The 13,256-nt window shown below is 47.5% G+C and overlaps 1 protein-coding gene across 4 annotated transcripts in view; it reads left to right on the top strand.

Moving 5' to 3' along the window:
• Window positions 1–13,256, top strand: part of LOC105276363 (cysteine-rich motor neuron 1 protein) — a 263,409-nt gene that overhangs the window by 21,932 nt on the left and 228,221 nt on the right. For 3 of the 4 annotated variants that reach the window (XM_011333905.3, XM_011333902.3, XM_011333903.3), the window contains exon 4: window positions 12,239–12,460. The exons of the other annotated variant lie outside the window; for it this stretch is intronic. In XM_011333905.3, coding sequence (XP_011332207.1) covers window positions 12,239–12,460 — 222 coding nt within the window. The remainder of the gene's footprint in view (window positions 1–12,238; window positions 12,461–13,256) is intronic. 4 annotated transcript variants of the gene reach the window in all.

Here is a 13,256-nt window from a genome sequence, read left to right as displayed (position 1 = left end):
TATCGCGCGGCGAGTTAAGGAACGAGCATTTCAGTCCCGTTTTCTTTTAATGTCATCCTTTTTTCTTTTCTTCTTCTTCTTCTTCTTCGCGACAGACTGATACAGGGGATTGCTGGAAATAAACCTGATTTTACTCGCGCGCGGACCGCGCGCGTCACGCGAGACCGCCCTATCCGAGCCGCGGCGCGAAGGGATGACGTCGAACAACGTCGGGCGGGGCGCAAAATCCGCAACTTTTCCTATTAAATTGTATCTCGCGTGAAACTGCTTGTGGACAGGGGATGAAGACGAGAGGGGTGGTTAATGGTGTGACGTCACGGGACGACGCGATAGTGTGGAAGTTCCGAGAGTGAGTTTAATCGTCTGGTGTCATGTAAGAGGAAACCAACCGCGCGCTCGTGTGATAAGACGCAAACAGGCGTAATAAGCAGCTCGTAGTCTTATCGCAATTGCACTACACTTACGCTATTGTGTCGAGCGTATCAAGCTATACCAACACGCATTGCACACGAAAATCGTTGATAATTTTTAATAATTTTATTATTACCGGTATTCATTCGGCGAAACGCTTACACGCGAGCGATTAATTCATTGCACTTGATTGGCAAGATAGCGGATCGCGAAACTCGATCATCGGACGAACCGTTCGCGCGCGCTGAAACTCGCCGCTATTAATACACGACACGCTCGATACATGAAGAGCCCAGGGAACATTAAACTCACGACAGGGACGGACAAGGGTCGCCGTACTCCCGTATTCGGGGTAATCGAGGCGGGTTTGTTGCACCGGCGAAAGATGTTGACCTAAAAACCGGCGTGCGGCTCATAGCGAGTAAACGCCAACTTTGTGCCAAAGAAAGCGACAGGCTACCGCGTAATAAACGCGCCGGTACTCGCGAATATAGAAATCCGCGTAGACTCGCGCGCGACTCGTAAAACACAAACGTGTGACCGTTCTCTTTCTTCCGGTCTCTCTTTCTCTCTTTCTTTCTCTCCGAGTCATTGTACCGCCGCGCCTTTGTGTACCGAGACTCTCTCTCCCCTTTTTTATACAACGGTAATTGTCATGTGCGGGGGAGAAGCCGTGCTCGGCCGCTTTTACGCGCGTTGCTCTATCGTAAACTCACTATTCCTCGTCTCTCGGAGCAGATCTGCGGGAAAAAATCCCGGCGCGCACACCGCCATCGGCATACGGGAAAGGGGCGCGTACATGTGTATGCGGACGGGGATGAAAGCACGTTCTCGAGTGCATGTTTTATGCAGCGCTACACGGGCCCTCCCAACGCAGAAAGGTGTATCACAGTTTTCCTCCAACTAATCATTTCAGGATAAAAGAGCAGCGTCGGTGCACTCCTCGTGATACTCTTCGTCGCGGCGTAAGCGTAACTGTTTCTTCTCCCGATAAAAATGGTATTCGCATTCGAACAATTTTTTAGCTTTTTACAACAATCTGAAAAATGGTAGATCCCGCGCGTGCACTTTCCGAGCAACAAGTACACGTCTAGAAGAAAAATCTCAAGTAAGAAATGTTATTTTAATTTCACCTTTTCCCTGCGGATTTTCCGCAGATGTTTTAAAATCGAAAAATAATGAGCAAGCGAGATACATCTTTCTAGTGAGCGTGATATGCACGAGAAACGCCGCGCCGCAAAATAAATTTCCGCAAGATAAGCACTTCGTGATAGTACAGAGTTCAACGTTGTTATCGTTGTTGTTGCTGCATATTTTGCGCCTGCCGATCGTCCAGTAAGGGCGATGTTGGATGGGTCGCAGCAAGGGGGTAGATCACACGCGTTTGCGGCGTCGAACTGTGCACTTTGCTGAAATATTCATAAACAAAGCGATGGCTTGTGCAGTAAATCGGTCCGGGACATGTATCTCGATATCTCCGGTGTTTATCGTCGCTTCCACAATTGGTGAGGGGTTGTGTTACGGCTCACGGGAAAATGCATTAATTAATTACCCGGATGCATGCTAATTGATCGCCGAGCCAGCGGCGGGCGCGCTAAAAACGCGTGTCCCACATGCGACGAGAATCAATCGTGTCCGCTTACTGCAATTTCCCGTAAATTAGAAGGTTAAATTAGTGACCTGAATTATTAGCGTAACAATATGAAATTCTCGTAACGAGCGAGCTCTTTGTGTCCAAGCTTGTATTCTCATAATCTGATAAAGAGAAGAATCTCATATTCTTCTCGTTACAAAATCATCCCTCGAAAGAATTCTTTTATGAAAGCCAGCGTAGCGAACTCACTCGAAATTTTATACTGTTATAAATCTCTCACAACAGTTTTTTATACACATAAATTGCGAATAGATGAACCGACAACTGGAGTCTCTTCCGGAATAAGACGCGTTCACGCGACGAGCACGTAATTGCTGATACGACCTGCAGCAGTCGCTGCCGAGTGACGTGCCGACCTCTATACAAGTCTTGCACAGGAGTACAACGTCCGTCGTACGTATTAAATCCCGTGGATTATACGGAGTTAGACGTGTCCCTCGTCGGACACAACGAGTACGTGACCGCGCGAGGGACCTGTAAACGCGAAACGACGCTCCTTTTCTCTCACAATACTCTTTTCCCTCTCATATGTCCTCGTGTGTTCACCCCCTCGCAATTTTGTCAGATTTTCTCCGGAAAAAAATGAAAGGTAGACTCTGCACACGCACACGTCCGAGTCGATCTTGCAGCATTCGAGTATGCCACTTTAATGCGTCGGCAAACTTGACGTCGTCGTCTTCGAGACGAGTTGTCTAAAGCTATAAAGCTCGCCGTAGTCGGGATTACCGCAAGTACGTGACTCGAGTCTCCCGATCGAGTCTCGGGTCTCTCGGAGGCGGTGCTCACACGCACACATGCACGGGAAACCAGTGCGAACTGCGTGTTTCCTGGTGGGCGATCGTTGCTGCGCGAGCTGTCGACTCCCCGCATTGGCAGGGGCTTGTATACGCTGTTACATGTAGCCGCGAGAACGCCACTTTCTCAATGTCAAGCAACAAATCTCGAGAGCCACGCCGCTCGCTGGATGGCGGTGAAGGGGCAGGTGAATACGGGGGCACGTGGCCGTTCCCGCCTCGCAATACCACCAGCAGCCCTCCGTAACCGCGCGCGTAAATGTGCGCGCGTCGACGTGTATAATACATGCACACATATGCGCACACTGCACCCGCAGTTGCAAACCCCATAGATCACCGTACGGTTACGTTACTTGGAGTTACACGGGACCGCAGAAGTTCGATACACGGAGTCCCGGTGAAGTAAACGCGCGCGATCGAGCGTTTGAGCGAGAGAAAGTCGAGGGGGTGAGAGAACGTATGAGAGAAGGAAGAGAACGCGAGAGGAGAATCTTGATTTCGCTGCGGCACGGCCATGGGACCACCATCGGCGGGAAATACGTGGTCGCACGACGACGAAGCGATCGAAGCCCATTATCGTCGTGCCCCGTCCCCGTCGTCGGGGGTCCATAAACGGGGTACGAGCCGGTAAATGTGCCGTGCGCGCGGTAAATAAGTGGCGCGCTGGCACGCGCGACGTAAGGAAATGCTCTCTCCGCGATTGTACGCCGGGGATAAATAATTCGCCGGGGAGGACGAGGGGGTTGGTCGGATTGTGCCGTGGCGGCCGTGCAGGAGCGATAAGGTGCGCGCCGGCTGCGGATTGAAAAATTGGCTCGACGGGAGAGCGCATAAATTCGGAGGGCGCGCAACAACTTCCCTCGTCGCGCGCGAGAGAATAATGCATTCGCTCGATGTATCGTGAAATAGTCGATGCAATCTTACGACGTAGTCTTTGACGAAGATGATGGTACCATCATTCTTGATGCGATGCGATAATAATCCGCTATGAGTCGTTAACTACACGTAGGCGTTGACGTGCACTTTCGCACTTCACGAACTCGTCGATCAAAAATTTTCCAGATAAGAGTGTGGGATTGAACAAGAGATTTTTACATTTGACGTCATTTCAGCAGCATCGACCAGCGCACGATTTCATGCTGGACGAAATTGTGCGAGCGGAAACTTTTTCAAATCGATTAAAGTCGCGCGCGCGTGTGCGACGCGCGTTGCTCGGTTACGTTCAAATGGTCACGTTCTTGACGTACGTTCGTAGCACGAGATGAAAGCGATACGGGATATAAAGCAGAAGCGGAAGAGGTTGTAGTGGTTTATTTTGCCGTTACAGCCGCGAAATGCCGGGCCACTGTTACCGCAGGCGCCGGCATTACGTCGTATTCCACGGCGCGAGCGGTGCAACGAGCGGCCAAGCAGGCGACTGGAGGGTCCATAAATGCTTCCTCGCGGACTCGCACGTACTCGCGAAACGTGCACCGCGCGTTTTAAGCTAGCGGATTCGCTTTACATCCCGCAGATGCAGACGGGGTGCATACATACGTACGTATGTACGTACGCGATGTATAAAATGTATATCGCTCGGCTGAAGCGAAAGGGATTTCGCCTGCCTCGAATTAAGCCCTTTTCCTTTGATTCGGTGACGGGCGCCGGCAAATGGGATGATCTGTAGCTGTTGAAAGAACCGCGTTTGACTTCCGGTGGCGTTTCACGTCGACACGTGAAATACATCCGCGTCGTTATTAGGAAACGTTAATTAAAAACATTGCATTATTTTCGCGGGAGCGCGTCCTGTTCTTCGCTCTTCTCGCGCTCCCTTTCCCGCTCGCTGCCATCTCTTCGGCTTCACAACACAATAGCGCAGCTACATATTTTTAATAAAATGCTTGACCCTTTCAAACTGCTTAGCCGCGTCCCGGAGAAAACGGTGCTCGTGCATTTAATTGCGCTCAGTTGCCAAAGTTCAGGATAATTATGAGAGAAAAATGAGGGAAAACGAGGTGTTCCTCGCACGTCGATGGGGAACTTGAAATAAAATTGTACCTCGTCGGAATGAATTCCTACTCTCGTAGGAATGAAAATTTCATGGTACCTCATACATCCTGAACACGGGAACCAATCTTTAACTTACGATCTCGTCAACGAGATACACGCGTATCCTCACACGTGTCTTTACATGTGCTAATCTAACGCTGCAATCATGATCTCGCAATTAATAGACCACGACGTGATTAGATTAACACGACGTGGTCATCTTCATAATGAAGAGACGAAGGGTTTACAAGTTCGCGCATCCCTCAAGGATCCAAATTACGTTTCTTGCAACTACACGCGCGATTCGGTTCTCGCATACGCACGTGCGATAGATTGACTGTTTTTTTTTTACGCGAATCGTCGCTCGGTGCTCGAACCGAACCGTGTACCGTATTACTCGCCGACCGGTATTACGTTTTTTTTTCCGCACGCGCGAATGCACCCGGCTCTCGATTCGGTTCGCAAACCGGCAAGAGACGGGATACAAATCGGACGTTACAACAACGATGAGCGAGCGAGCGAACGGGAAGAGAAATAGCCCGCGTGTGCATCCGGCGCGGATTGCCAGGATTTTAAATCTGATAGCATGCTGATAGGCGAGCGGCAGAACGGGACAAGCTGCAATTTTTGTCGCTGTTGTAGAAACGCACGGAATCTCCCATCGGCACGAGCGAAAAGGGAAAAAAAGGGTTCACTCTCGCAGCACGCATCGCGGTCCGTGGATCAAATACTAAAGGCGATACCTAACGAGATTTCGCGAGCGATCTCCTCCGCCTGTTATCTGAATAATAGAATGAAATATTGGATAGTGAATCGAGAAAAATGATAAATAAAATTCTAGATATAAAATGATGTTTTATACCTGAGTCGCAGCGCGCCGAGTCGTAGATCGCGGAAGCGCTGGAGAGCGAAATGCGTCGAGTGATTAAAAATAAATAACGAGCCATGTTCCGGGTATAAAATAGCTGATAAAAAAAGTTACCGTTATATACATCAGTCTATAGCGGAATTGATAGTGCACCATGAACGTGCAGTAGCTTTTTATGGAAAAAAAAAACAGAGGAAAAGGTAGAACGGTTCGTGAAATGCTTACGCTGGTATCCGTTATTATTCCGGGGCACGTCCATTAAAAATCGCCACAGAAGAGAGGGAGGGTACGTGTCCAAGGAACGGGACGGGGGCTGGCTGATCCCCGCGTGCCGTGTAACAAATTGCATGCGACCCATTTTCCAAAATAATTGTATCAGATGTCGCACGCCACGTTGCCCCCAATTACAAATACGCCCGTTACATAATTTATCGTTTTATATTAGCATACATCAAATATCACTGTTTTTAATTCGGCATTCAACGATCGTTACCGAAATAATCGCCGGCTGAAGGATCCGGTTATACAGGTGGGTTAAGGCCAGCGTACGCACGGGGGCGGGGGGGGGGGAGGGGGAGGGTGCATCGCGGATTGCCGAGTGTAATTAAACGCGGAGGGCACTTTTCGCCGCGCGTGGTTAACGAAAGCACCGACGAAGATCCCGCGCGAATCGCCGAAATCCCTGATAACGCACTCAACGGAAAATTGACGGATCGCCACAATGACTGGAATTGGCACGGATAGTTACCGTCTAATGACGATCCCGCGTATAACCACGCGCACGCATGTGGAACTCCGATTTCGGCCAGTTAATTAGGACGCAACATCAGTTTCCCCGGTTTCCCCGAGAGGATCTCGACGCCCGCATCCGCGAAAATCAGACCGAATGTTGATACGCGAATAGCACTGATCTGTTAAAACGTACCGAATGCTCGAATAGTGGCTTTAAGGCTCCGTTCCCGCATCAGGAGAAACAACGGCCTTCCTCTCTATCCCTCGTTTCCTTTCCGTGTCGCTGGAAAAAGACACGTTACATAATTCTACAAGAATAATCGATGACAATGCTGCTTTTAAGGACGGATATTTTTGCGCTAAAAGATCGATAAGAGCTCGTGCTTTGCGGAGGAGACCGCAAAGCACGCGATATTACGGGGATACACGTGTTATCAGGTGCACGTGCGCGTCTTTGCTGAATTTTCCGTCTCCACGTGTAGCCATGAGAGCGACGTGAATATTTCGGCTGTTTCGAAGAGCTCCCGTAACGTGTGTGCGAAAAATTGGAAAAAAATTTTACACGCGGGGGAAAAAAGGAGAGCATCCGATATTATGCTTGCATCGTATTTTTTTCGGGACGGAACGAGTGTCTACAAAATGGATTTGCAAACTGATGGTTCACAGACGGGTGAGCGTAACCGCTCTGTGTACCGGAAACTTCGCACAAAAATTCTATTGGCGGGAATATCCGCGGAATTATGTAGAAGGAGACAATCACGAATGCAAATACGAGTGTGTTGAAATATAAAATTCCGCTGTTTGTTTGCCTCCGTACATGTAATTCGTTTTTCCGGTTATACCAGCTGCACCCGCTCGGCTCGGCTCGCTCGCACGGGATTGTACGCGAGCCGTAAGATTGACTTTACCGTGCGAAATCTACTTTGCAGAAAAATAAAAAAAAATAAAAATACGCGGACAGTGACGCGCGTGATTGCACAAAGTCCCCGTTGCCCGCTCGCGCCTTTGCACGACGCGGTCCCGCTCATAAAATCCAAATATTATATTTCAATCGCGCGATAAATAATTACAACGATCCCGTGTAGGCACGTGTGTACGTGCATTACCGTATCACAATCGCGCGGCGCACAAACGCGTACGTTTGGCGTGCCTTTCGATATTATATTAGCACTTAACCTGGCGCAGTTCAGCGGATTGATTTTGTTTACAAAAGCCGCGTTTCCATTCGCCATCGAGCCGCTTCCGCACCTGCTTTTGTGAACCAATTCGATACGCTGAAAGTACGCTCATATGGTATTATGTATCTACTCTCTATCGCAGCAAATAATTCCGTAAATATTGATCACTCGGCGAAACGCGCGCGAGCGCAATCACGCTATCGTCGCGCGTTTGCGAAATTAAACCGCGCAGGCACGCGAGCGCACTCGCGAGTGTCGTGCGAGTACTCAGGCGCGCGCGACTATACTGTTAAAGAAGTATATATACATATATACATATATATATATATGTACAGGAGATATATCGTCGGTATTGCGTCACAACGAGGTCGTGCCATGTCCATTAAATGTGCCATAATTTTCTCGAGTATCATACATTACGCATACTGCAGAAACAACTGCTATCGGCGCGAGTGTCTCTCCTCTTCTGCCCTCGGAAGCTCGGAAAAACAGAGTTTCCTCTTTCCCCGTTTTTTCGAAACACACGAGCGTGGAATTATTGAGAGATTTATTTTTCTTTCGCTGCAGTATTATTATTAAAAGGCAACATTCTTCAATGGCGCCTGAGTAAACTCAGAGTGCATTTATATTCACCGGTTTTTCTATTTCTACGATAAAGTGGAAACTTCTGGGAGAAAATAAGAATTATATCAAAAAGTATGTTATTTCCTTTTTAGCGGTGATATTTTTGAGAGAACTTATATGACACGCGAAAATATTGTTCCATTTCATTCAGTTGGATTTCTTTATTATTAAAGAAACTAGTGCCAGTTTTTCCTTTTTTTGTGATAAAACTGTCTCTCGTGGCATTTGGGGATACCCAATTTAACGAGATGGAGGACGTGCATCGCAAGATAAAAAAATCTCATGTTACATGTTTTGCGTTGCTCTTTTCGCGAAGGCATTCGAACGACCTGCCGGCTTTACATCCCGCATTGCAACATGAGAAAATATTGAAGCCGAATACTTACACTTTAGTATCACTCCCGCCCGGCCCGTTGAATCTTTTATTTCTACTTGAGGGCTTCTCGACAGTACGGGACGTACTTGTACCTTTTCAGTTAGGAGAGGCCAGTACTTGTGTAAAGAGAAAATGATAAACGAACACTTTCATCAGTGGATGTACTGACTTTACGATCCAATCCGACGTGATCGTTAAAGGAAAATTACGCAGTCCCATCACGCGCACACGTGTAAGAGGCATAAAAAATGTAAGAACCAAAAAGGGTTCTTACCATCCTGTCGTCTTTTCATCAAAACGGATACCCGCCTCGCTCGCGACAGAGAGAAAAAATGGAACCGAGGAATTAATATAAATTATATGTGAACGCGTAATTTCTCAATTAACGTGAATAACGCAAGCATGAAGCGATTCAGGCAATATAAATTAATAGAAAATCTGGCATTAAGCGCACGTAGTTTCTCCGCTCGCTCGTAAGTGATACCACGGTATATTGTGCATGTAAATGGACAGGTGCGGGAAAATGGATCATCGCCGTCGCGTAAAAGGGCCGGCGCGCTGCCGCATCTCCCTTCCGTGTTACGTATGCAGATGGGGTTTGTAAAAAATCTAGCGGCGCGCATCCCGCGGTAGTTTCACCGTTTTTCCAACGGCGCATGATTCTTCACCACCGACCTTAATACACACCCGCGCTGGTTGATTAAGTTGCATCCCGTTGCTCGGCGCAACGCTGCTACTTACTTCCTGGACGGAATGCTATTATTTTTTACAACTTCGTTTACTTTGGTAACTGGCAATCTGCATTTCGTCGCGTAAAACGCGTCCTCTTTGTCTTACGTCACGATATAATCACGCGAGGTTCCTTGTTTCAAAATGTTTTGTTGCACGCGGGCTGCAATCGTGAGCAATTTTTCAGCGACGACGACTTTCCGTTTGGTCGGATTCGGAATGATTAAATTAATAATTGCAGACTGCGATATGAAATGCAGCTGCCGGTGAAAAAGTATTTTCTTCTGTTATAATCCCTGAATAATTATAAATTTATTATTCGAGATACACTAACTTAATGCTCAAGATATTGCAGTCATGTTATTTGCAATAAGTCTGAATAAGTCGCTGAATAAGATTAATATTATTCCGCTAATGCCCGTAATTGTGGCGGTAATAATTAACGGGTCGTCTCGTAGATTCTTATCTTAATTGCATGAAATAACGAGTCAGCCAGATCGTGATTTTCTCCGAGCTCAACGAAATTGCAAAATTTCAGGCTTTTGAAAAGCGCTCATTGTTTCCCCGGTGCACTGCATTTTTTATCATTTAGCTGGAACAAGTACGGTGCGTATGCACAGCAAATTCAAAACACAAAAACTATTCATTAATTTCGTGGAAATTTCATGCGTGCGCTAACGAAAATGAATCTGTCAGCGACTCGTGTCACGCGAAAGAGACGCATTTCACGACGCGAAATTCCGGCGTTTCCGAAGAAAACTTGTAGAGCTGGAGAAGCGCGCGTTTCGATGTTCGACGTTACGGAAGTGGCTACTGACAGTTGAACGGATTACCCACGCCGGGAGTAACAGATCAAATGCGCCTCCCCGCGTAAGCCGATTGCACGGCGCAGCTGCCCTTCGACTTCCTGGGTTTTGCGTCGCCGCCACTCCGGAAAGATCGACGGCGTGACGTGCGTAAAAGCGGAAACGTGCATCCCAGAGCACGGTCACGATCAATTGGCCGCGCGGTGTGCCGCACGGTCCATTAACTCGAAATGAATTTGCATCGACAGCAAATTACGGCGACCTCGGTGTTCCTCGTCGGGGAATTGCATTTTTGCTGCGGAAGACAGCGATGTCTTGATTGCGACGATTTGATTAATTCATGTTTTCCTGAAACTTGATAGAAAGAGACAGAAAAGTCATTTGATGTTCATAAATTTAAATCACAAATGTATTGTTGCGAAAGAAATCTTCATTCTTAAGGCTTAATTTAACGTTCTTCCAATTTTCCGAACGAAAGCCTCTCGAAGGAGACGCGCGATTCCGTGGAACCTGAATGCGATCGCCTTCGCGGTGTCGTTCTTGGGGCCGTTTCTCGCGCGCATCTCCTTCTTGACTTTCTTAATCGGGAACCGCGATTCAGTCGCGCTCGCGGCGCTTATCTGGTCGGCCCGTGGGCAATTAAACGGAAGTGCATTCTCAGCCATTAACTCGAAATGAATTCGCGTTTAGGAGGGCCGGAGGGCCGATGGGCAAACCGATCGGCAAATTCGATTTTCTCGTCCGCGCGCAGCCCGTCTGTGGATTATTAAACTTATCGATCGGAACGCGCCACGGTCTGCGTCGAGGAAAGGGAGAGGGGTCATCGTGGCCATGGATCGGGTTATCAAGAGAGGTCGTAACCACCCCTCGTGTCGAATAACCCGCTTCCTCGGCCTCGATTTACCATCCGGTCGGCTGATCGTTCCGATTTCCGTCCGCCATAAGTTAATTGCTGTCCTTTCTCCTCGAAATATCGACGACGACGACGACGACGACGAGAGCTTAAGTGCTCTCTCGACCGGGTCACCGTGCACGGCCGCTCGCCGCGAACGCAATTGAATTCGAATTTGTCGTCCGGGTACACACCACGTCTCATTAGGCAACCGCATTATACTCCCCCCGGGTATCGACGACATCGTCTACCTACGTCGTCCGTCCTGAGAACGACGACGACGATAACAAGGAGTGATGTGTGCATGCTGCCTGGCGATGCTGACGACCTCATAATTGCACCGTTGTCGATGCTTGATTTATTCCGCCATGATTCAGAAATTTTTCCACGTCGCTATTATACTCGCACGTTTTATGCACACCCGCACATGAAACTTTTCTAAAAAATGACGAATAAAATATATTCGATACGCAATGTGCGTAACGCGATGAATTTTAAATTATAAATGTAGATCCAAGTGGAATGCTATAATGGTAAAACAGATGAAAAATTTTTGTAGTTACTGCAGGAAACAATATCTTGGCGAGCTTTTGCATACTTTCGACTTTGATTGTGTGTGTAATAAACGTAAAGATACATTTCTTTTACGAGAGACGTACCAATGCACAAAGGAGCGAGACGTAATAGCAGAAAGTTTCGAAGGATCGTCAAGTTATAAAAAAAGAGTATAAAAAAAAGAATTACGGAAAAATATTAGCACAAGAATAATTATATATTATTGCAGAAGCATTGTTTCCAGTGGCAGTTTCGACAATATCTCAAAGATGATTCAGTTTGCCGTCTTCAGACTTGTTCCTAATTATCCTCTTCCTTCTTGCGCTCGAGTCGCAAAGCATCCTTTGCCTGCTGACCCAACTACTCCGATGAGCAAGAAACAAACAAAAGAAACAAGCAAATAAATCAGAACCGTCATTAAAAATACAAACATACAAAATTGAAATGTCCTGCCTGAAGTATGCACAAGTAGAGTTTGCCTTGTAGAGTATTCTACTCCACTGCGAGGTCCGCGAGTGGAGTGGATCGCAAAAGTGTGATCGGGCATGATCGAGATCTGCACTCACATTATCGTGATATTGCGTTTTCCAGAGATCCCGGGCAGATGGAGGAGGCACTGTCCACACGGGCCGATAATGTCGGATCCAGGCTGCAACCTGGTCGGCGAGGGGACCACCGAGGCCGGAAATGCGGCGGCCGCTGGCAAATGCGTTTGCGGTCCGTCGGTACCCTGGTGCCCGGGTGAGCCGCGGCCGTACATGTACACGACGCGGCACGAGTGCAAGCTCAATTTGGAGGCGAAAATTGCTTACGGTAGGGACGCATTCATTCGATATGACCGCGCGCGATGCGACGCGACGCGACGCGATCCCGAAGCGGACGGACGCGTGCCGCTGTGGCGGCACGATAATGCGCGTCAAAGTGCACTAATGGCGAAATTAATTTCACGCTCGATTCGTCAAATGGCGCGGAGTTTCACTCGTCTATCAGCTGCGGGGAATCGTTCGTAATGCGCGTTACGCGGGACTATCAATTTTAATCATTCCTGTGTGCGCGCGCGTTCGTCGGCGGGCGCCAGCGGAACTTGTGCAATCGGCGAAGGTACATGCACTTGCCGCACGTATGACGCGCGTTAATTCGTTCCGATTCATTAGGTCCCTTTGGAAATATGGAGATTGCGCGACATTGGGATACATGGAACCGAACAGTGCGAGTCAATAGAAACGATAAGTCTGTGACACGTGTAATTAAAAGTCACGATATTATACGCGGGTGCACAGTAAAAAATAAAATGTTAATTTTAACATTTTTTGCATGTCCCAGAAAGTCCACTCTAAATTTTAAGTTAAAGTAACCCATTCGTCATATGTTACTTCTTGACAAACTAGAAATGTTAAGTCATTAACACAATACTTTACATTAATTTTTGTTATTGTAACTTTAAGTGTGATGTAAAAATAACATACAAAGTAATTGCAAACTACATGGAAGAGAAGTTACAATAACTCATCAGAAAAGTTGATAGAACATTTTCGTTCATACAATATGAACATTTACTTTTTATGTTATATTAACACATGATAGTAATTATTTCAACTTAAATTATTTT

The sequence above is a fragment of the Ooceraea biroi genome, chromosome 8 (assembly GCF_003672135.1).
Source record: "Ooceraea biroi isolate clonal line C1 chromosome 8, Obir_v5.4, whole genome shotgun sequence".
In the NCBI taxonomy this organism is placed as follows: Eukaryota; Metazoa; Arthropoda; class Insecta; order Hymenoptera; family Formicidae; genus Ooceraea; species Ooceraea biroi.
This window is presented reverse-complemented; position numbering and strand designations above follow the sequence as displayed.